At 41.5% G+C, this 23,852-nt stretch overlaps 1 protein-coding gene across 4 annotated transcripts in view; it reads left to right on the top strand.

Annotated features, from left to right (window-relative positions):
• Positions 1-23,852, top strand: part of Iqgap2 (IQ motif containing GTPase activating protein 2) — a 284,128-nt gene that overhangs the window by 123,496 nt on the left and 136,780 nt on the right. For all 4 annotated transcript variants that reach the window (XM_004870168.4, XM_021248556.2, XM_087201158.1 and 1 more), the window contains 3 exons: positions 4,323-4,479; positions 15,520-15,597; positions 18,972-19,048. In XM_004870168.4, coding sequence (XP_004870225.1) covers positions 4,323-4,479; positions 15,520-15,597; positions 18,972-19,048 — 312 coding nt within the window. The remainder of the gene's footprint in view (positions 1-4,322; positions 4,480-15,519; positions 15,598-18,971; positions 19,049-23,852) is intronic.

The raw sequence follows: 23,852 nt of genomic DNA, 5'->3' as shown, positions 1-23,852 counted from the left end.
TTGACCACATGCCCACAAGTGATTGATGAGTTTCCAAGTTGGATACTCTCAGGAAAGTCCTTCGGATCTTGAGTAAGCCTACAGGAGATCCCGAGGTGGGTGGCTCCATTTGCATAGTCTCTCATCCTCCAGAAGCCTCCCTCTGTCTTGCCACAGACCCCACAAGAGGCAGCCTGGATCACTTACCGTGCCTGTGGCCAGGTAGGTAACAAAGAGAGTGAACCTACTATCCTCTGACTGTGTACGGCAAACCATAGCAGCACCTGCATCTCCAAATGTGAAACTCCCGCTTTTGCTCTGGAAAGTGGCTGGGGATCCCTTGGTATCACTTTTGTTTTGTACCAGACCGTGCACCTGGACTGGAAGATTCAGTCTTCTGTTGGGTGAATTATAAGAAGTTACACATTGGAATTAGAGGATCAGAAGCCCTTGGAAGCTTAATGAGTTATTTCGCTTCTCAGCTGTGTGGCCTTGGGCTTTTATAAGCCTCAGAAGAACTGAAAAATCATCTCAGAAAGTCATCCTGGTGATCCTAATAGCACCTTTTCCTTATAGGGTGCTTGGGAAGATTAAGTGATAATCCCCACAGAGCATTAAATCCATTATTAAAATAGCTACCATTGATAACAGTGTCATCTTTTGGATGTAACACAGGGAAAGGAGACCTTGCCAGTAATGCCTAAGGTTGCAAAAATGCAGTTTTTGTAAGTGTTGGCCGGTGTTCTAATAGATTTTACAATGTAACCGTAGTGCTTGGATCTTTCATTTAATAACTGTATTTGAGTACCCGTTATGTGTATGTTTGTTTTTGTGGTGCTGGGAATTGAATTCATGGCCTTGCATATGCCAGGCAAGTGCTCTATCACTGAGCTATATCCTTCGCCTCCAGTAATGTGTAAACAAGTTGCCGAGTACAAAAGGACTATAGAGAGATTGTGTTTGCTGAGAGTTCATGGTGTCATAAGCGTTTGCCATGACTGTATTCTGAATAGGATGTATCTAACCTAAGTTTTTGATCTCATCAGTGCTTCGAGCCAACTGCATGTGTATTCTAATAGAGACAGAAACAAATGTGATTATCTTCCTTTTAAAAATCAAGCCTAAATCTAAAACATTATACTTCAGAGTTGTTTCTATATTACTATGGGAAAAAGTTTAGAAATTTTTTTCAAGATAATTATTTGAAAACATTATTGGTTAAAAACAGATTGTGTTTTGATGTGAAATAGCTTAATGTTTCAATAAGTTTATTTAAGTTAACTTGGTACAGTAGTTTGGGTGTTGAATGTTCCCTGATGGTCTGTGTGTTAAAGGCTTGGTCCCATGCAGTGCTATTGGGAGGTGTGCTACACCTTTAAGAGGACAGGCCTTGTGAGAGGTCCTAAGGTCATTGGAGGATGACCTTAAAGGGGACTATGGGACCCTAGCCCCTTCTCTGTCTTTTGCTTCCTGGCCATGAAGCATTTGGCTCCACCACATACTCCCCCCATTGCCATCGAGGGTCCCCTCCAGAGGACTAATCTTGGACTAGAACCCTCAAAACTGTGAACCAAAATGAACTTTATGTCTCTAGAATTGACTGCCTCAGGTTTTCCATTATAGTGACAGTTGACTGACGTGGTTGGTCTTGTGTGTTGGCTCTTAGCATGGCCTGATTTGTTGTTTAAGGAAGCATTACTATGTATTTCTTTTCTAAAACTTACCATGTCCATTATACTCCTTACTTCAGTTTATTTGAAACAAGTCTTATGTAAAACAAATATCCCTTGTTCACCTTATTCATTTTTGTGGCTCATATTTAAATGTCCCCCCAAAACCTCATATACTCATAGGTGGGGCTTTTAGGAGTGGCTGGATCATGGGTGTGAGATACAGGATTAATCAATCCACTGATTGGTTTAGTGTAGTTCTGGGTGTGCATGATAGATTTACTAAAAAAGAAAGACCCACCCTGGGTGTGAGTGGCACCAACCAACAGACTTGTAGCCTGGACAGAATAAAAAGGGAAAGAAGAAGGAAGACTTGCTGCATATCCTGCCTGCCCTGCCATGGACTGTTTTTCTCTGCCATGTCCCTCTGCTATAATGCCCTGCCTTGCCGTCAGCCAACTATGGACTGAAACCTCTACAAACTGTGATCCAAAATAAACCTTTCTTTCTTTAAGTTCTGGCTACTGGGTATTAGAAACGAGAAAGTCACTGAGACATTCGTGATAAGTGGAAAATTAAGCTCATCATCGTCACTTTTTACCTCTTGTTCTTCCAGTTTCACCATCCTGTAGGACATTGGAACTGGGAAGTGCTTTATTATCTGATCTCCTCACCACTGCCCCCACATTTAGCAGAGGAGAGAACCAGGGCCCCGGAGGTTAGGGGATTGGCTTGAAGTTACACTACCACTGGTGGCCAAGTCCTGGGACTCCTTTGTGTCACACCCCTCTCCCTGGCTGGTACTAATTTTCTTTCTTTTACCCCTCCCCCCCAACTAAGCTGTCACCAAGTCCAGTTAGACTTTCCTTGAAACATCTCTTGGTTTCTTCCCCTCCCATTTCTTCATATCTGATGCAGTCCCTCAGCACCTCACAGTGAGAAAGGCCTGACAAAGAACTGGGTCTCTGAGGCATCCATAGAGATTAATTTGCTGTAATCACTGCTGTCAGCATGTCACTTCTCTTCTGTGAAGCTGCCAGGAACTCCCAGCAGCAACGCATGTCAACACTTCTCCTCCTAGGCTCATCTTCCATCGCTCACTTCCACTGTAGATACAGTGTAGACGCCCATTCCTCTTTCCTTCTGGGAGCCCCAAATGCCTAAAGCTTCTCTGGCTTTCCCCCACCAGACTACTATGTTTCCTTAGGCCTTTGGACTTCTCAGGTTCCCAGCTGCAAGTTCTCTCCCTATCTTCCCAAATCTCTGTTCTAAGCTAACTCCCATCCCACCACCTTCTTGATGTTTTTCCTGATTACTCTAGTGATTAACCAATGTCTCCCTTCATTCTCAGACTCTTACAGTGCTTTACCATGTAGCAGTGGACATGTGAGCCTCTTTTACATGGTCCTCTTGTTTTTCCTTCAAATTGCATTGTCTTCTCAAATATAGATAGATAGATAGATAGATAGATAGATAGATAGATAGATAGATGGGTTTGTTTGTTTGTTTGTTTTTACCATGCTGGGAATCAAACTGTCATGCTAAGCAATCAGTTATACAGTATTTAATGCTCTTCAGAGGTATTGCTTATGTTTATATTTTCTCATCTATTCCATTTTTAATCATGCCTTACACAAGTGGTCAGTAATTACACTTATTAGGAGCTTACTGAGCTTTAAAAGACCCTGTCCAGAGCTACAGGAAGCACAGACATTGGAAGCATCTGCAGGTTGGGTGAGGCTCAGCTGGCAGCATCTCTGCACAGCATGTGTGGAAGGCATCGAGGCCGTGGATCCTTGGGAGCAGATCCGAGGCTGCAGTGTCAGTGATTTCCAAGGAGAATGCCTGGGTCGATGTGGACTTGCGTGTGGATCATGGCTGGGTGGCAGGTTCTCCCTCTGAGAATGCATGCCTGCCTGACTCTTGGCTCTTACAGTAGGCTGTGGTCACTTAAGGATGTGTAGGAAGCACATCCTCCTTGTCATTCTCCTCAGCACACCAGGGTGGGATGTGAACAGTCCTGGCTTCTCTCCCACTGTCATCCTTGAGTCAGTAATGACCCTGGGACTCTCCTTTCTACAATACTGGCACAGTGTCCTGAGATTCAATCTGATCATGTGTAAAGTATTTTTTCAGAACTCTGTAGTTACTTTAATCTTCCCCCAAAGGTGAGAGTATTTAATACATTCCCAGAATTGGGAAAAGGAGTGTGTATTATGTAAAGAAGATTCGTCTGCTTTCTGAAGTTCTGATGCCCCTTTCCATGCCTGCTTCCTTCCCTATACTCATTTCCAAGCTGAGGCAACTGTGTATTTTAGTACTTTGAACTATGCTCTCCCAGGGCACAACCCTTACAAGAATTGCCTCTGCTAAAGGCTAATAAACTTGGAATTATTTTTTCTTTAATGTAAGCAGGACTAAATCCACTCTTACAAAGTGGTTTGGCCTTTTTCCCTCATTGGCACCAAAGAGAATTGGCAGAGACTCAGCTGAAGGTGGAGCTGATGGGCTCTGGCAGGAAAATGAGTCTGGATCCTCTGGGCTTTTATGCCCACGTTCATCTCCTGCTCTGACCCCACCAGGGTCACCCCCAGACACCTGAGACCCTGCTCTCCTTCATGTACAAAAGGTCACCTGGCCAGGGACACTTCTAACATTTTTCACTCTTTTTAGGTGGATGGAAGTCTGCTTAGTTGAAGAATTGCCACCAACCACTGAGCTGGAGGAAGGGCTCCGGAATGGAGTTTACCTTGCAAAGTTGGCCAAGTTCTTTGCCCCGAAAATGGTATCAGAGAAAAAGATCTATGATGTGGAACAAACACGCTATAAGGTAACCAAGATCTAATTGGTTCTGGCTTCCAGCGAAAAGTGAAACTTTGGTATTTCATTTCCTTCCCCCTTTTAAACTGCTGTTTCTATAAGGAATGGGGTTTAGGATAGTGCTTTGGAGCCTGTTAATAATCATTCCTGAGGCAGCAGCAAATTTCCAAGAGCAAAATATTTCTATTTCCAGGCAGAGGCTAAGCAACCTCTGATGTTTGGGGCTTCCTGATGCCTCCCCCATTATTTCTTCAAGAAGGTCATTTGTGACTTTATAAGTGCTAGTACATGGAGAAAGGGGGGCCCACTACACCTCCTTTTCTTACCACCAACACATTTATTACTCCCCAAGTTCTCATCAAGGAATAAAATTCCCAGCACGGACTTGAACTTGTGGCCCTAAAGAATCAGGACCAGTGAGACAAAGTGAGTAGTAATGTTAGGTATTCGGGTAAGAATTCTTTCCCACTTAGTGTTTAAAATAAAATAAAACTAACTTTTTTGTGTGCTACTAGTCAGAGACTTGTTTCATGGCTAACTTGGAAAGGATCAGCAGACAAAAGGTTATCATAGTCCCTTTGGAAAAAACAGCTGTACAAACAACAACAACACCCACCATTATTTAAATTGGGAAGGAGCTGGGGGAAGAAAACAGAATCATAACAAATGCCAATTTCATATTAACTTAAAAATCCTGATCTTTTAGCGATACATATTGAAATATTTACACATAAGATATTTTTACTTCAAACTATATTTACTTCAAACTTGGGGCAAGGTTGAACAGATGGTTCCAAACTGGCCATGAACTCATAAGTAGCAAAGTTGGATGATGGCTCCATAGGAAACCATCATGGTTACTGCCTCCTTATTATTGTTTGAAATTTTTTCACTAAAAAGTGAAACAGGAAAATGTAAACAAAAATGTAGAAGGCTTATGCATTAGAGATATATCTTCAGAAGGGAATTTAAAGTGTGTGATGTTCTGTTCTGGAATATGTGGCCTCTTTCTGCTACAGGTCATGAGTTTTAAACTCCCTTGAAAGTTGATTTTTTATTCTCTTCATATGTTTCATTTGTTTATTTTGTGGTGTTGAGGATAGAAACCAGGGTCTCCCATTTGGGAGGCAAACAGTACCACTAAAGCTATACCTACAGCCCACATTTAGTTCTTTATATTCAAAATTTTCAAATATCTTTAAAAGTTCTTTCTCTTACAGTTCACATTATTTACCTTACAATTGCATGGATAGGGTTGAGAATAGTTAAAAATGGAATAAATGGAAAATATATTTTAGGCCAAATATTTAAAACTTTATACACTGAATTCAGATCAAATGTTGGAATAATCATTAAGGCTCACAGTAAACAAGGTCACTTGACTGATCTCTTTTTTTTTTTCTTGGTACTGGGGATTGAACTCCGGACCCTGCATTTGCAAGACAGGTGTGGTGACACTGAGCTAAATCCCCGGCTTGATGGATCTCTTTTGAGTCTACCTTCATTGTCTAGACCAAAGGTCCCCTACCTTTTGCCACCAGGGACTGGTTTCATGGAAGGGAGTTTTTCCACAGATGGGGGAATGTTAGTCTCTCTCTCTTTTCTATCTGTATATGTTTGTGACACATAATAATTACATTCCCTAATGCTGCCATCATCGCCTCAGCTCTACCATCCGTCACCAGGCATTAGGTTGTCATAAGGAACATGCAGCCTCGATCCTTCTCATGCACCGTTCACAGTAGTGTTGTGCTTCTCTGAGAATCTAATGTCACTGCGGATCTGACTGGAGATAGAGCTCAGGTTCCTAACAGACTGATACTGGTCAGTAGCCCAGGGGTTAGAGACCCTTGGTCTAGATGCAAAGGTAATGAGCCTAAGTCTGTCTTGGCCAATGCCAGGAGTAAGTGTTTGCTTTTGATAAAGAAAGTTTGGGCTCATGAAGTCATGTGTCTTACCCCACAAATTCATCTCCTGTGGCTTTTCACAAGGCATCAACAAAACAATGACCAAACTACCCAAAATGAAAGTTTTAAAGTAATATTTTGGGAAGTATTTTTAGAAATTCACAGAAGCACAGAAAAAAAAAATTTCTAAAACACACACACACACACCAAAATGTGTCCATGTTTTAGATTCTGGCTGTTCTTATTATGGTAATTATCAAGAGCTAGGTCTGTTAGTGCTCACATCCGTGTGGATTTGATAATGAAGTGTTGCCGAGCCAAGTGCCAGCCTGCCCTTGAAGAGAGAGCTGTGGGATTTTCCTTTGGCTTTGTGGACAGTGAAAATCAAGTGGGAAGAGAGAGCCTCTGTGGCCCTGAGCCTCAGAGCAGACTGTGGGGCTGATTGTTTTCACTCTCTGACACATCCTAGACCTTGAGCGTGGCTGTCTCCTTGCAGATCAGCTCTGGATCCTCCTGGAAATTGTCTCAAGGAAACTTAAACAGGTCCTTTCTTTGCCTGGAATCAGACATCCTGCTACTTAAATGCATATCAACTTCTCTTTGGGACGAGGACAGGGGAAATGATATTTTCAGTCCCTTGTTAAGAAACAAAATCTCTGTAGTTCAATGACATTTGTGAGCAAAATGTCATGAAAGGGGGAAGTGCTCTTCGTCACTGTCCCCCACCTCCCCAGCCTGGGCAGCTGGCTGTGCAGAATGATGCTGGGCGAAGGGCAGGGAGGGAAGCAGAAGCAGCAGGAGGAGGGAGGTGTTGCCAGTTGTGGCGTGGGAGCTCTCATGCTGCCGACCTACAGAAAAACACAGGAGAAATGGAGACTGCCCTTCTGGGAGTGCGCTGGAAAACAGACCTTTTTCTTCTCTTTAAATTTCGATCAAGTCCCTGAAAGGGCCTAGGGTTCGAAACAGAAATTTCTAGTGGCTTGCCAGGTGACCATAAAATATGGGTCCTTTTTGTTTTTTACACAAAAATGAAGAGAGCCAAATCTTCATGAATAGGCGACTCAGCTTCCTGCTCTTGTGTTCTTCAGACTGTGGCCGTCATGTGCCCCCTTCCAAGGGACACCAAATCACGAGACTGAGGCAGGGATGCTGCAGGAGGAAGGAACATGTGGTAACCCAAGCCTAGCCCCATGGTGCGACATCCAGAGACGATGAGCTCAGCACACATAGTCTCTCACCATCATAAACTATGACCTCATGTTAGACGAGGTGTCTCCAGGACAAGGCCGTGTGCCTGAGCCACAAAAGGCAGTGTTGGTACTGACAACCTTGATGGCTACCAGCAGGTCAGATTCGCTACCCCTCCTTGTCTGCCAGCCAGCACGTAGTCCCATCCCCTACTAATTCTGGATGGGAAAGATGTCTTGGGTGTTCACGTTCCGGTTCTGAGTATTCTCTCCACAGCCACTTCTGCCCTCTTCTCCAGTGACAGTTGCCACATAAGTGCAATGGTGCCTGTCACTGTCTCCTGTGGACACACCAGAATGTATCATGAAGATAGTCTTGTCCTGCTGTTGGAAACCACGTGCCCCTCCTCTGCCCTGTCCTCACTGAGTACTGCAGGGTCCTGTCTGCCACAAGTGAGGGATGCATGGCAGTAATTTCCAGTAAGACGGAAGCTCTGTCTCTTTCCTGTTCCCTGTGCTATGTTTAATACTCATTCAAGGTGCTTAGAGTCTGGTGCTCTTCCTCTAAGTATGAGACTCAGACCTCCTGCAGGATCTGGTGGGTGTGTGCAGAAACTGGACACCTGGACACCCCCGACTGCTGAATCAAGCAGAATCACTTGGCCTGCGACCCAGGAGGCGAAACTCTTGTTTGTCTATAGGAGAGTCTTGTGTACTACCAAGGCTTGAGAGTCATTGCTCTAATAGACAGACGCACATTAATATAATTGTTATGGTTCGGATCGAAAGTGTCCCCCAAAGTCTCATGGTTGCAAGAGGTGGGTCACTGGGAACTGACCTGGAAGGGTGTATATATGTCCTCGACTCTTACCACCTTCCTGTGCTTCCTGGCTGCCATGGGGTTAGGGACCTCTCTTCCACCAGGCCCCTCTGCCATGCTGTTCCTGTCCTGGAGCTAGCCAACCATAGACTGAAAACATGAGCCAAAAGAAACCTCTCCTCTTTTTAGTTGTGGGTGTTGGGTATTTTGTCCCAGCAACAGGCAAACTAAGACAATAATAAATTATAATAAAGTTACAGGGGAAAAAAGGTAAAGTATGTCAAGGTAGAAATGCATATGGATTGAGCATCCTTAAAAACCAGAAATCCAAAATGCTCTGAAATCTGAAATTTTGCGTGCCAGCAACATTCAAAAGGATTCAAATGTTGGAGCACTTTAGATTTCAATATTTTTTGGATTAGGAATGCTCTACACGTGAAATATGAGCAGATATTTCAAAATTCAAAAACTTGGGAACACTTCTGCATGTTGGATAAAGGATAGTCAGCCTATACGTGGTGGAGCTCATTTATCCAGGATTCTGTGAGGGGAGGTTTTCTCTGAGGCTGGAAGAATGGGAAGAGAGCCCATCCATGTGCAGCCTGGGTTTGGGATTGGGAGGAACTCGGTGACAGACTCGAGAAAGCAAAGAGCTTGGCCACAACTTCGGGGCTGAGCAGCTGCGCCAAGGGACAGCGTGGGAGATGAGGCCAGGAGGGAGGCAGAGATGGTGCCCTCCACAGGGGACACGTGACGTCATCTGAAGTGCAAGGAAGCTACTGAAACTCTGACCATGGCCTCACACTGCAGTATGCGTCTTTCAAGAGATCAGCGGCTGCTCTGTGGGTAGTGAGGGGAAGAGAGCAGGTGGTGGACAGAGAGCCCAGAGAGGAGACGGTGTGGTCCAGGTGACAGGTGTCAGTGGCCTGCGTGGATGGGAAGTGACTTCTGGAGGGAAACAGTGGCAGGTACGGGGAGGGAATTGGAAGTGGGTGGAGCGATGGCATGAAGGGATAGCACTGGCTGACAGTGGGAAAGAGCCTCAGTTCCACAGGGGTGTGGTGCTGAGGAGGCAGGAAGGTCTCCCTGGCAGGAGTGGGAGGGGAGAAGGGACCAGAAACTTAGTGTGGTCAGAGTTGCTATGACTGAATGCTACAGACCAGGTGCTCTATAAAGAACAGAGATTTATTTCATTCATGGCTCTGGAGGCTGGGAAGTCCAAGAGTATGATGCTGACACCTGTGAGGGCCTCCTTGCTGCACCCTAATGTGGCCCAGGAATCACACAGCAGAGCAGCAAGCAGCTAGCTCAGGTCTGTCTTCCTCTGGGTAGAAAGCTGCTCAGCCTTGTGACCTCGCTAGTCCTGATCACCTCCTCCCAAAGGCCCTGCCTCCAAATACCATTAACATAGGATTTGGGCAGAGTGGGCAGCTTCAGAGTTCAGCTGCACCACTCACTTTGCCCCTGTGGGCCTCAGGTCCTCACCCGAGAAGTGGACGTAATCATAGCAGTATCTGCCTTCGTGGAGACACTGCGAAGACTGGACACAATGGTGCATGCCAGACACATGGCATGGGGCCCGAGAGATGTGTGTGCTCAGGAGGTGGGAGGCCATGATGCATGAGGTGCCAGGAGGGGCAGGACCAGCAGAACTCTTGGCCTGGAGTCTGAGGTTCTGCAAGGGGTCAGAACCCTGAGCCTTACAAGCTTCAGTGTCATGCAGACTTGTGCCCTCCATTCCTCAGCTATAACCTAGCAGATTAGGATAATCACTGTTTGTAAGCTAGCTCATATTGCAGAAGGCTCTAATACGTAAGAATTAGCATCCTTGAAGACTCCCTTCGTTCCTCATCTAGCAGCTAAACAAGGTGAACCTTTGCTGATGTTGAGAAAGCTCAGCAGCAGTCGGCATGCACTTTCTATAGGAATGAACTTAAAAGAAAACAGGAATTTATATTTCTATATGAAATACAAATAAGTTAGGTAGTTGGACAGAAGCATCCCTTGGCTACACATGAGTCTAGTCATGCTATCTTGTCTGTTATTAATATGTAGGACTTCTTTTTAAGTAGACTTGCTAAAAATAATTACAATGCCCTGAAATTATTTTGAGCCATTTTGGAAGACCATTTTCATTGTAATTGAAACCAGTCAATAGATTTGAGATGTCATTGCTGCAGTTCATTCACCGAAGTTTACTCCTTACATATGCAAAATGGATCATACATAGGCACTGGAAGTCAGAGATTCTCAGGTGAGGATTTGAAATCTGTTTCGTCTGCTGTAGAAATATGACAAAGATAGCTGCCCTTTCTTTGAGTATATGAAATGCTACACCTTTTTCTGACTTAAAGGTAAGTTTCAAGCCCAGTCCTGTAGCACAGTAATTAGAATAACTAACATTGGCTGCATACTTAGTGTACTTTGCAACTCTGTATTTACTGGTTATTCTTGGTAGAATCCCTAAACTCAGAGAAGCATTTTATGGCTGAGGAGCCTAGGCTCAGTGCGATTTGCAATTTTCCTAAGATTACTTAGCTAACAAGACTACTGGATAAACAGGCTGTCTTTGTTACACAGCGTCAGATTGGTATAGCTCACAAGCCACAGACCCTAGAAAGCCACCTACGCCTAAACAAAATTATGGTTATTTTACTCTTTGGGAAAGAAAAGAAAATGCATAGCCATGAAGCTACTGGGAGAGGTGAAAGGCTCAGCATAGATGTAGGCTTTTTGCTGGGCGGTTATAGTAAGGATTTAGGGACATGGGGACCAGCTTTCTTTTGGGTATTGTCAGGAAGCAGGATAAGGTTGATGTCCTGATCAGCGTTATCTAAGAGACGAGATTGAATGGAGACTAGATGGTCATCAATGAAGAAACAGGAATTATTCCAATTAGTTGAAGACATTCTAATTTTTAGTTTTTGTTTTTTTGATAATGGGAATTGAACCCAGGGCCTCACATATGCTAGGCTAAGTGTGCTAATCCCAGCCCTTTTTATTTTTATTTTTTGTTTGTTTGTTTGTTTTGGTACCGGGGATTGAACTCGGGACCTTTCACTTGCGAGGCAGGCGGTGGAACCACTGAGCTAAATCCCTGGCCTCCAGCCCTTTTTAAAATTGTATTTTGAGACAGGGTCTCACTATATAGCCCCAGCTGGACTTCAACTTTGGTTTTTCTGCCTAAACCTCTCAAGTGGATGGAATTTACAGGCATGTGCCGTTTTTTCCAATGACATTTATTTTTGTTGTTGTTGTTTGTTTTACTTTCATACGTTCATATATTTTGATCATACCCATCCCCTCACTACCCTCCCTTACACCACCGTCCCCCCCTTACTCCCTTCCTCTTGTCTAATTATAGTTTCCCTTCTACTTTCATGTCATCTTTTTAGATTCGACATGTTAGGAGAAATACGTAATACTTTTCTTTCTGAGTATGGCTTATTTTGCTTAAATGATTATTTCCAGTTCTATCCATTTTCCTGAAAATGACATGATTTCCTTCCTCTTTATGGCCAAAAAATACAATATACCACATTTTCTTTATCCATTCTTCTGCTGATGGACCCTTAGGCTGGTTCACTATTTTTGCTGTTGTGAATTTTGCCACAATAAACATGGGTATGCAAGTAACCCTATAGTATGATGACTTTAATTCCTTTGGATATATACCAAGCAGTGGTATAGCTGGGTCATATGGCAGTTCTGTTTGTGCTTTTTTTTTTTTTGTATTAAATTCTTTTATTGGTACATTGTAGATATACAACACAATTACATTTCTCATTGGGAATTGGACCTTTACATAATGCATCTTGGTTTTTATTTTTTCCCCATTCCTAGCCCTCCCTTCACGCCCTCCACCCTTCCCTATTTACAAAGACTTTATTTCCATTTTTTCCATTTCTCATCATTTTTCCTTTCCCTTCTTTCCTTTCCCCTGCCCCTCCCTGTTTGTGCTTTTTTGAGAAACTTCCATAGTGATTTCCCTAGTAGCTGTACTAATTTATATTCTTACCTGCAGTATGGAAGAAGGTTCCTTCCACTACTACACCAGCGTCCTTAGCAGCATTTATTGGTTTTTGTATTCTTGATGATAGCCATTCTGAATGGGTTGAGATGGAATCTCAGCATAGTTTTCATTTGCATTTCCCTAATGCCTAAAGATGTTGAATATTTTTTCATATACTTATTGGCCATTTGTACTTTTTCTTTTGAGAAATGCATGTTTGACTCATTTGCCTGTTTAAAGATTGGGCTTTTTGATTTTCTGGTGTTGAGTTCTTCTTTATTCTGGCTATTGATTCTCTGCTGGAAAACCAGCTGGCACAGATTTTTCTCCCATTCTAGAGGCTGTCTCTTCACTGTGTTAGTTGTTTCCCTTGCTGGGTAAAAACTGTTTAATTTGACATAATCCCATTTGTTGATTCTGGCTGTTACTTCCTAAGCTATTGGAGGCCTATTGAGGAAGCCTTTGCTTGTTCTTATGGCTTCAAGTGTTTCCCCTATGTTTTCTTCTATCAGTTTTTTTTTGATACTGGGGATCGAACTCAGGACCTTGCACTAGTGCAGCAGGTGGTGGAACCACTGAGCTAAATCCCCAGGCTTCTTCTAGCAGTTTTAATGTTGCAAGTCTTATACCTAACTCTGTGAACTCGGTGATCCATTTTGAATTGATTTTTGTACAGGGTAATATAAAGGGATCTAGTTTCAGTCTTCTACATATGGATATCCAGTTTCTCCAGCACTTTTTTTTTTTTTTTTTTTTTTTTTTTTTGGTACCTGGGATAGAACTTGGGACCTTGCACTTGCGAAGCAAGCAGCAGAACCACTGATCCACATCCCCGGCCCAGAGATTGTCTTTTTTCCAGCATAAATTTTTGGCTCCTTTGGCAAGAATCAGATGACTGTAGTCCCATGGGTTTGCTTCCTTGTCCCCTATTCTATCCTGTTGGCCCTCAGTCTATTTTTGTGTGAGTTCCCTGCTATTTTTTTTTTTTTTTTTTTGGTACCAGCGATTGAACTCAGGTCCTTCTGCTTGTGAGGCAGGCTGCGGAACCACTGAGCTAAATCCCCAGCCCAAAAAAGAAAACTGCCCTGCTATTTTTGATGCTATGGCTTTGTAGCATAATTTGAAATCAGGTATTTCAGTGTCTTCAGCCTTGCTGTTTTTGCTCAGATTGCTTTGGCTATTCTGGGTCTTTTGTGCTGCCATATGAATTTTATTTTTTTTCTAATTCTGTGAAGAATGTCTTTGGGGTTTTGATGCGGATTGCACTGAAACTGAAGATCACTTTTAGTACTATGGCCATTGTAGTACTAATTCTGTTGATCCATAAGCATGTAGTCTTTCCATCTTCTTGTTTCTTCTTCAATTTCTTTCCTTGGCATTCTGTAATTTTCATTTGTAGAGGTCTTTCACCTCCTTGGTTAGGTTGATTCATAGGTGTTTCTTAAAAGCTATTATGAATGGAATTGTTTCCCTGATTTTTTTCAGCTAGTTCATATAAAAAAGCTATTGATTTTTTTAAATGTTGATTTTGTATTCTGGACCTTTAGTTATTTTGTTGGGAGAACATTTAGTTATTTTGTACTGCAGAGAGTCCTCATATATCTTTGTTCAAAGTTGATTGAGGATTATTTCCATCTTGTTTCTTCATGGTCACAGAGTGACCATGTCTGAGAATTGCTTGTATTCTGCAGATGTTATCTATGCTGGTTTACAAACACTCAGACACTATGGCTTGGCAGTTAACTCTCTGGATTCTAGTTACTCCTTTCCCTTCTTTCCATCCGATTAGTCCCTTCTTCTTGCCCCTTTTCTTCCTTTCTTGAGCTAATTCATAGCAACTAGCTAATTTCTTCCTTCCAAAGAATAACCAAACAATCATTGATCCTGTCTCCCCACCCCCAAGGTTTTCATATAAAGACCAAGTCTTAGATCCCAGCTCGGCCACTTAACAACTACTTAACTTGAGGCAAATCACTTTATCTTTTTGTCTTGGCTTTCTTCATCTTTAAAAAATGTGAATAGTTATTACTTTGCAGAGTGTTTGGGAAATTAGAAATAATTTATATAAACTACTTGAAATGTATAGTCCAATCACAAATAGTGACCACTATTAAGAAGGCATAAACATTTGTCAAATGTTAATTCACTTATATTTCATAATTTCCAACAGAAGTGAAAACAGTTTTAATTTAATAAACTATCAGATTGTAGACAGTCACAAAAGGTGGGAAGATCCAGACTTGGTGAATGTGATCATCTAACATTGGATATTACTTATATGATAAAAGCTTGCTATCGTTAACTTTTTGTAGATTTATTTAAAATGAAAAAATAAAATAGATAATACCATGCTATGGGTTCAGCTAATGAAAAATGCATGATCATTTTAAGGCTCTTGGTGATTCATTACCTGATATAACTTCATGAGATGCCAGCAAGGATCCTCTATTTGTACTGTACAGAAAAAATGGCTGTATGTTTAGAATTGTAAAGAAGGAACAGAAGACACAGAAAGACCATTTTTGTTGTATGTGTAGAAAAACATTTCCACTGAAGGTTTACTTCTTGTTCAAGGCCAAGATCAGAGTTAAACTATACGCAGGGAAAATCCTAAAATTAGCTCTGAATTTTGGAGTGGCTTGTGTTTTCATCTTTATATATTTCTATATTTTCCAGGTTTCATACAGAAATATTATATATAAATGTGTCAGAAACAAAATAAAAAGGATTTACTCTTATAAAGACTCTTATCTTTTTCCAGTCAGCATGGTTACCAAAATCTTCGCACCATGTGTCTGTGTTAGTGTATCCATACCCACCTATGCGTGTATCTCCTAAAACATCTGTAGGCATGTGCTAGACATTACATGGTGTGTGAGTCCCATTCGGAATTACCCAAATGTATGAACTGTGGAAAATGCCACGGTCCATCACAGATGGCTGGGATGTTGCTGAGATACGGTCTAGTCTTTTTATTGTGTCTGCATTTGTTTTATGGAAGCATTAATAACTATTCTTGGATAAGTACAATTGAAAAGCATCCTGCTAGTGAAAAAGGTTATTACAAACGACTCACTTTGTGTGTGGCCCTGTCTTTCCTTTCTCCCTCCTGTCCTCACATTAGAAGTCCGGGCTTCATTTTCGACACACAGATAACACTGTCCAGTGGTTAAGAGCCATGGAGTCGATTGGTCTACCCAAGGTAAGTCTCCACGTGCCACAGCCTGCTCTGGTAAGGCAGAAAGTAGTGCACAAATGTCTCATTGTGAAAGATGATTGGACAGGCGAGATATGTTAGCACAAGAATGAGAAATGTGAGAACCAAACAAAAATATAGAAAGGCTTATCCAAAGTGATCTATGACAAGACCTCAGAGTAAGCCTGTGCCCGGTTTGAGAGCTGCCAGGTTTTCACCTGTCTGTAGAGTAAACAAAGTCAGGTGAGCTTTAGCTGGTGCATAGTTGATTTAAGATAGACAATTCCCTTTTTCACTATAAATTATTATAAACTTACTTTATAAATTATTTTTATAGATCATAGTATCCCTTTACATCAAAAAGCAAGGGAGTTGTAGCTCTTGTTACTGAAGTAATTTCCCAAATAAAATTCATTCAGTAAGTGTTCAGTGCTTGTTAAATTCAAAGAGCAGGTATCCTTAAGCCTGTGAGAGAAATAGAGACTTAAGGGAAGTGAGGGAATCACACTTGATAAAAACTGTACAGCTATTTCTTATTTTGAAAGAATTATAGACCCAAAGGAAGTTGTAAAAATAGTGCATCTTTGAGTACCCTTCACTCGGCTTCCCCCAGTGGTGACATAGCTACAGTACAGTGTTCAGGTGACACAGGGGTATTAATGTAAACTAGCATACGGACCTTACTCGGTTTTCACCATGTGTACACGCATTGACTTGTGAGAGTGTGGGTGCGTGTGGTTCTGTACAGTTGAATGCCATGAACAGATTTGTGTGGCCACTATCACCATCCAGACACAGCTGGCTACAGAGAAGGGGGTATTTTATGTTGCATCCCTCCCTGGCTCTGTTACCAGCAACCACTACTTCACTGTCATTTTGTCATTATGTAGATGGGATATTATGGTAGATAGCCTTTTGAAATTGGATTTTTCCCACTGAGCATGTTGTATTTGAGATCCATCTGATTTTCCTGTATACCAAGTGCTTAGGTCTTTGCATGGCTTCCTGCATACAGAGTTAAAGAAGTGATTTATTTAGGAAAGCACCAACTCCAGGACAAGGGGCTAAGCTATGGGTTTCTGGAGACCTGTGTTGTTATCCTATTACGCCAGGTTTGCTGTTAAAAACACCCACCAGAGCAAAAGCAAAAGATTCCTTTCTGTAAATTATGAATGCCCACTTTCAATACATTCGTGCTTATTTCAGCTTTAGCTCAGTCTCATATTTTCTGTAAATTATGGATATTTATTTTGTCCTGCCATTTTCATCAAACCAGTTTCCCTTCTCTTAAAGCACATAAAACACTTAATGCTATTACCTTTTGAGCAGTAGTTGTGACACATTTCATATTTCTAGACCGTGACTTAGCAAGTACTAAATAGAGTCTGGGTAGTAAACAGAAAGAAACTCAAATAGGATTTTTCTGAATGAAGCAGCATCTGACTAGGATAAGTTCATTATGTTTGATAGACTTGACTTAAACCTCTGCAAATTGTATATTTTGGGGTCAAACAAGTAATTTGGACAGCAGATTCTGTTTTAACATTAATTTTTATCATGAAGTCATCAATACATTGCATTGCAGGGGTGAAAGACTAAGAATGGACTTAATTGACTTTGATGTATGTGACCAACATTAATTCCTTCATTTATCAACAGGAAGTGCTGACTGCTCAGCATCATGCTAGGTGCTGGAGATACAGTACTGAATAAAACCATCAGGTTAAGTAGAAATTGATCCCGTCCTCTTGCTCCAGGCAGACACATTTATGAGGATTTTCCTGGAGACATATAAATATAGAAGGTTCTCGTTTGAATAAAAGGAGGTGGGGAGAGTTGTACAGCAAGATGTGCAGGGAGTGCTGTAGCTGTTCTCTGCTTACTTAAAACTTTAAATCTGTAACACTATTCAGAAGTGAGAAGCCTCTTTCCCCAGCACTTTGACAGCACATGTGTTAAAGGAAGGCTGGAAAGGCCCTTGACATTTCCCAGGCTTCAGACATTTCTTTCAGTACACAGGAACCGTACATTGGTAGCACAAGACACTTTGCTTCTTTCTTTTTTTGTTGTTTTTTGGATTTTTGAGACCAGGTCTCGCTATGCAGTTCAGGCTGCCCTTGAACTCACTATGTAGCACAAGCTGGCCTCAAACCTGAGGTGATCCTACTGCCTCAGCCTCCCAAGTGCTAGGATTATAGGCATGGGACACCATGCCCAGCTGACACTTTACTTCTTTCTTTTCTCTGTTTTTTAAAATGTCCAGTAGAAAACTACACTAAATATGAAGTAGTACCATATGATGCATGATTTAATTTTATGTCAAATTGTGTAAAATATCTACCAAAACCAAGCAATGCTGGCATGCTTATCTTAATATTAGAAGCTTCAAGCCCAGTTGTTCCTTTTCTCTTGTTCAGGAACAGAGAAGTTTGGTCCTCCACTCTGAAATCTGTTTCTTATCAGGCTCTTGCTTTTGAGCTTAGGAAAAGTAGTGTGAATGTGTATTAAAAGCCTCAATGTTCAGACTTCTCAGTCTGGTGATTCCATATCTACATGACTAACAGAAGAAATCAGCAGCTTGGGAAAGTCAGGGGTGGTCATGGCAGTGGCTTAGAATAGGGAAAGAATCATGAACAAAGTAAGTGTTTACCATGGAGGATAGGTAAGGTATGATTCAAAAATATGTAAGAATCATATGCATACATTAGAAATAATGTTCTCTGAGAATAATGAAGGGGATGGAAAATAGTCATCTTCTATTAAGTCTTTTAAACAGATTTAAAATGGATTTATACTATGTACAAAGTTGTTTTCATATACACATAAGCACAAAAAAATCACAGATGCATACAGAAAAAAAAGACCAGGAAAAAAATCAGAATGCTAATAGTGACATTCTAGCTGTTTTTCCTTCATAGTTTTATATACTTTCTAGACATTATTTGGTGAAAATGTATTTAAATAGAAAAAAAAATCTGTCGCATGTGTGTTGTGTATACATGCACTCATGTTTACAGAACTGTGTACCAAGTTTTTAACAGCGTAACAGAGTACCTGTAAGCAGACCACTTTCTCAGGCACATGGGACTCTGGGGAGTCACAGGAGTGAGGTTACAGAGAGAAACTGCCGCGCTGCTGGGCGGACCAGCCTTGGAGAAAGGCTGCCAGTAGACGCCATCATTCTCCCAGTGGTCACTAGGGGGCGTGCCATCAGCCAGGACACTAGATGCAAGGATTGGTCTGTAAAGCAAAATAAACCAGTGGTTGAGCCAGTACTCCACGTTTAGATGTATAGAATAGCAATTAGGATAGGATTACCTGAGGAATTTAAATAATTTGAGAAGCAAAGCACAAACACTTTGTCTCTTTTTTTTTTCCAGATATTTTATCCAGAAACAACAGATGTCTATGACCGGAAAAACATACCAAGAATGATATATTGTATTCACGCACTAAGGTGGGAAAAAGATACAATTAAGAGACTTCTTAGGAAATATATTTAAATAAAACTACAGTTTCAGCTTTAAAGATCTTAAGGATCTCATAATGTGAGGAACTTTTACATTCAAGTTTGAATTTACTGGTACAAAATTAAAATAATTGTCACATAAAAACCACCCTTGAATTTGAGAAATTCTATTCTGAGTTTTAAAACATATAATTCAAACTTAAAAGCAGAAAATGAATGAAAGACTTGTAAGTAGGAGAGAATTTTAAGTTTGAAACTGCAAAGAATCAAATAATAATGCGCTACTATATTCTTGAGTGACGATCTGGTTTACAAATATAGATAAAAATATATCACATGAACAGCTTTAATAGTCATTATGTTGCTTTGATTATTCTTAATTATAAATGTGACTCAATTCTTACCACCAGTTAGGAAAATCCAGTATAAGTGTGGTTTCTTTTGACTTCCTGTTCAATAGAACTCATACACCAAGAATAAAGAACAAATACAGAAGTTGTTTTAAATTAGACACATTCATTGTTTTAAAACAATTAATTGTTGAAAATGTTGAAATTCTTCTAGTTGACAGTTTTTTTATATATATATATTATTGGCTTGGAAAAAACTTTGATTTTTTTTTTTTAGATGGTAGCAAAATGGATTCTAAAACTTCAGCTTGTGGGTATCTGTTGCTTTATGTGCACACAGGTAATAGTTGGAAGACTTCATGTCTAATGAGATTTTAAATTCCTTTTACAACATCTGCCTTGTGTTTATATCACTGGAGTCATTTTCCTGGCAGAATCTTCTACCTAGGGGTTTATGTTAACATCTTCCTGGCTCTTTGCCTCTCCAAAAGAAAGGATTTCTACAGTAATTCATCACAATGCTGGTCTTCTGGAGAAGATTGATTATGTCATATAGTTTGACACCCCTCACCAGAATACCAGTCAGTACTTATAAGACTTCTTTGGAAGAAGTTATATGTACAGCAGGTAAATATATAGAACAAATGGAAGTGCCTTAGCTATGATTTTTTAATTCTAATAACTTGAGTAACTGGGGAAAATACCACTTTTATGCCTGCCTGCTCCTCTGTGGATAGCATCATTGTACCGGAAGCTTTCTCAAAGCTTCTTGTGTGAAAGTGCTTATTTTGAGGAATATTTTCAACTGTGTTACCCAACATTCTTCATTCTTCAGAGCTTAGGATGATCACCTAATACCTCAGTTAGTACTGTTAGGTATCTGCCGAGCCAGCCACCATTAATTAAATGCCATTATTGTATCCATGCATCACAGTGCTAATCCCCAAATCTGTAGCCTGCTGGTGAGGGGTCTTGTGTAAGCTCAAGTTGATTTTCTGAAGTGGACACCTGGGATGCTCACATTTAGCAGCTTATAAAGAACTGGTATGCTGAGTTCCTTTCTGGTGCTCTTCCTGGACTTCTGGAGTTGTATGGAACAGCACAGTGGCTTACAAATGTATGTAAGAAATGCTAAACAAAGAATGAACAGTTCTCACTTCTTGTTCCAATTGTATGAAATGCTGATATGATGATTTCTGGAACCATGTTTCTCATTTATTCATCATAAACTTCTCCATTACTTTTTGCCATTCTGGAGGGGACTCATTGGGTCATGTCATTCCCCGGATCTGACCTTAAATAGGACAGTTTGTCTTTGAAAGCAACAAGTATGGAGAAAATAGCATTCCCTGGGAGAATCTCCTTCATTTCAGTCTGTTCTAACATAAACATATGGCTGCCTCTCAGTCTGGAACTGAGGAATCCCAAGTGTATCCAAGGTTTTTCTTTCAAAACTATTCCCTGCCATGGTTTAGAGTGCAGACAGTCACTACATGAGCTGGCATTCTCCTGTGCTGAACCAGACACACTAGAAGCTGGATAGCAGAATCCTCTGATGAGTACTGCGAGTCTGCCTTTGCTTCATAGAATGCTGGAAATGAGCACACGTGTCTTCGCCTATTATCCCTTAACTGCGACGACAGCAGCATGCTGGTGTAGAGACTTGTCATTACCTAGTAGAGAACTGGGCAGCTCAGAGATGCTGATTATAGCTCAGAATCCAGGAAGGAAGGTTGCCTAGGTAGTTAAGCTTGCTGGGCACCACCTTCCTCCTTCCCTGGCTTGTGGGCCTGACTTGATCTACAGAGCTAGCTCGTGGCCCTGATCAAACTTTCCTCCTGCTCCTGTTGTCTTCATTTGGGCTCAGGCACCAAAGATTGCCTGGGTTCTTGCCCCAGCTCCTGTTTCTGTGTGCTCTCCCTTTTGCTGCCTACCCCTCACCTTTTCATCTTATTTCTGAGCCCAGTTCCATTGCCTCCCTCTCAGTTATCCCTGTGCCCATTTAGCTGAGTGTTCTCAATCCCAGATCCAGGGGATGTGGCCACAGCGGCCTCTGAGCCAGTGCTCCAGCTTTGCCTGGTGTAGAGACTCACGTTTATGGTTGGTGGCCTCATTCTTTTCTCAAGGAAATGTTTTTCTTTATTAAAGAGTGACATATGCTCATTGTGGAAAAAAATGGGAAAATTCAGAAACAATGTCAAAAGAAAAGCAGCACACACTCCCACCCACCCATTATCTCAATCCCAAGTAAAAATCGCCCTTACTGTTCTGGGGTCTTTGCACTCCAGAGCTGTGTACAGCCATGTTTTTCTTTTGTGGTTGCTTGTGGAATGGTCTCAGGCCTGTGCAGTGTAAAGGAACCAGACTTAGGAGTGAGCGCCTGCAGACTAGTTACAGCCCTAACCTTTATTTATTTATTTTTTTAATGTCTGGAGGCCTTTTATGCATGAAAATATTTTAATGTGTTTTTTAGTGCTCAGTGTATTAAAGATTTATAATGCATGATACCAAACAACTATTAAATGTTTAAACATTAGTTATAAAACTGAAATCTCTAGGCCAGTGGTGGCAAACCTATGGCACATGTGCTGCAGTGGGCTGTTTGTATCGTTGAAAGTGCTAAAAGGTTCGCCATCACAGCCTAGGCAATTTAAACAATTACATGATTGTTAAAAATATTTTATATAACTGAAAGAGTAGATGAATTGCCCACATATCCACATACCCACCACCCTGAAAACTATTTTGAAAGGTCAACACCACAAATTTCAGCCATGTCTTTATTATTTACACACTAACTTTGATTTGTTATAACATTGTTATTTTGTTTTTTGGTTTTTGGGTTTTTTTGGTACCGGGGATCGAACTCGGGTCCTTGCGTTTGCGAGGCAGGCGGCGAAACCATTGAGCTAAATCCTTGGCCCCAACATTGTTATTTTGATACCTACTCAGAGGAAATATGATCTTAGCCTCATCAGAAGCAGAAAGACACCCATCACAGTTGCCCCGTGACAGATCTGGCTTCTGAACCCATCTGTTGTTGGTCAGAACATGGCACCATTTTGGGTTCTTCTCCTAGAGTGAGTCAGACCTGGGAGACCAGCATCAGGCTTACTCAATTTGTAAAGTCAGTTACACCCCAGGTAGGTTTTTATTTACAACCCCCCCACCCCCACCCTCACCATTACCCTGCAATGATTTACTTCCTAAGTCTCGCTTGGCTGGTGTTACATAATCCATTGTCCTGTCATAATGATGTATTGGCCTGACCTGTTAACATTATTAAAAGCTTATGATGTAGGCCTTTTTCATTTTTTTCTGGAAATTAGTAGGATTTTTTAGAGGTTTCCATCTCCCAGGAGACAAGGGATTGGCTCTGTCCTGTCCTCTGTAGGCCCTTTGGCAGATTTATCATCTTAGCTCGTGTTCTGCGTCCTCTCTCTGCCTGCTTGTTGAGTGGGACCATTAGTGCTGGATTCTCTTTCCATGTGGCTATTTTGTCACTGCCTGTACTGTGCAGTCCTTCTTACTTTGAGGCATTTCTTTTATTTGGGGAACTCCTTGGCTTAAGCAGAGTTCCTGGTTTTTATTCCTTCTTACAGTATATGTAATACAGAAACAAGTACATAGATACTTGTTTGTACTCAGTTTGTTTGTACTCTGTGCATACAGAAGAAACAAAGTGCCTATTTTTAATAACATTCCACTTCTTAAAATCAAGTAATTCTGCATGTATTACTAAATTACAAGGTCTTTTTTGTACACTGTGTGCTATTCTCTGTTGATTGTGGCTTTGAACTCCCAGCCTTGCACAGACGTAACCGGGGTTAATATCTTCTTTTTGATGGACTGGATAATTTCAGATCAGTCTGTGGAAGTTCTTTCTGGCCAGCTCGTTTGTCCTTGTAGCAGTGTCCCTGACATTCTTTGAAACATCCCTGCCTTATGGCCATAACCATGTACTTGCAGACCTATTCTGATTATTCCTGCTTTAAGAGATGAAATCCATTGCCCTCAAAGGAATACCTTTAAAGTCGTGTGTTCATGTTGCCTTTTCTAGCTTGATATTATTAGAATGTTGTTTATTTGACCAAGGAGATCACCACCCCCAACCCCTCCAATCCCACCCCCACCCCCCACTCCCCGCTTAGGGATTGCTATTCCTGTTGCAGATCCTGGGGCTGTGTCCAGCAGTATGGCTTCCAGGGGCAATGACTATGCCGGAGTGGCACACACATTTGGGGCTTGCTGCTTCTGTGCAAACAGCTGTGGCAGACCCTTCTCATGCCAGCCAGCTGTCCCAAGTACCCTGACCACACCTTAGAGAAAGAGTCCTCTCCCACCTCAGCCACACAGTCAGGAGGCTGCCTGGGCACCAGGTTCCTTGGTCTTTACTGCATAACTTTCCAAAACTCCCTTCTCTTAGAACATTTTCCTCCCAA

Source organism: Heterocephalus glaber, unplaced genomic scaffold (genome assembly GCF_053883595.1).
Source record: "Heterocephalus glaber isolate CG9 unplaced genomic scaffold, H.glaber_assembly_v1.0 deba00001757, whole genome shotgun sequence".
NCBI classification, from domain to species: Eukaryota; Metazoa; Chordata; class Mammalia; order Rodentia; family Bathyergidae; genus Heterocephalus; species Heterocephalus glaber.
Note: the sequence above shows the minus strand (reverse complement) of the source record. Positions and strands in the feature narration are given on the sequence as shown.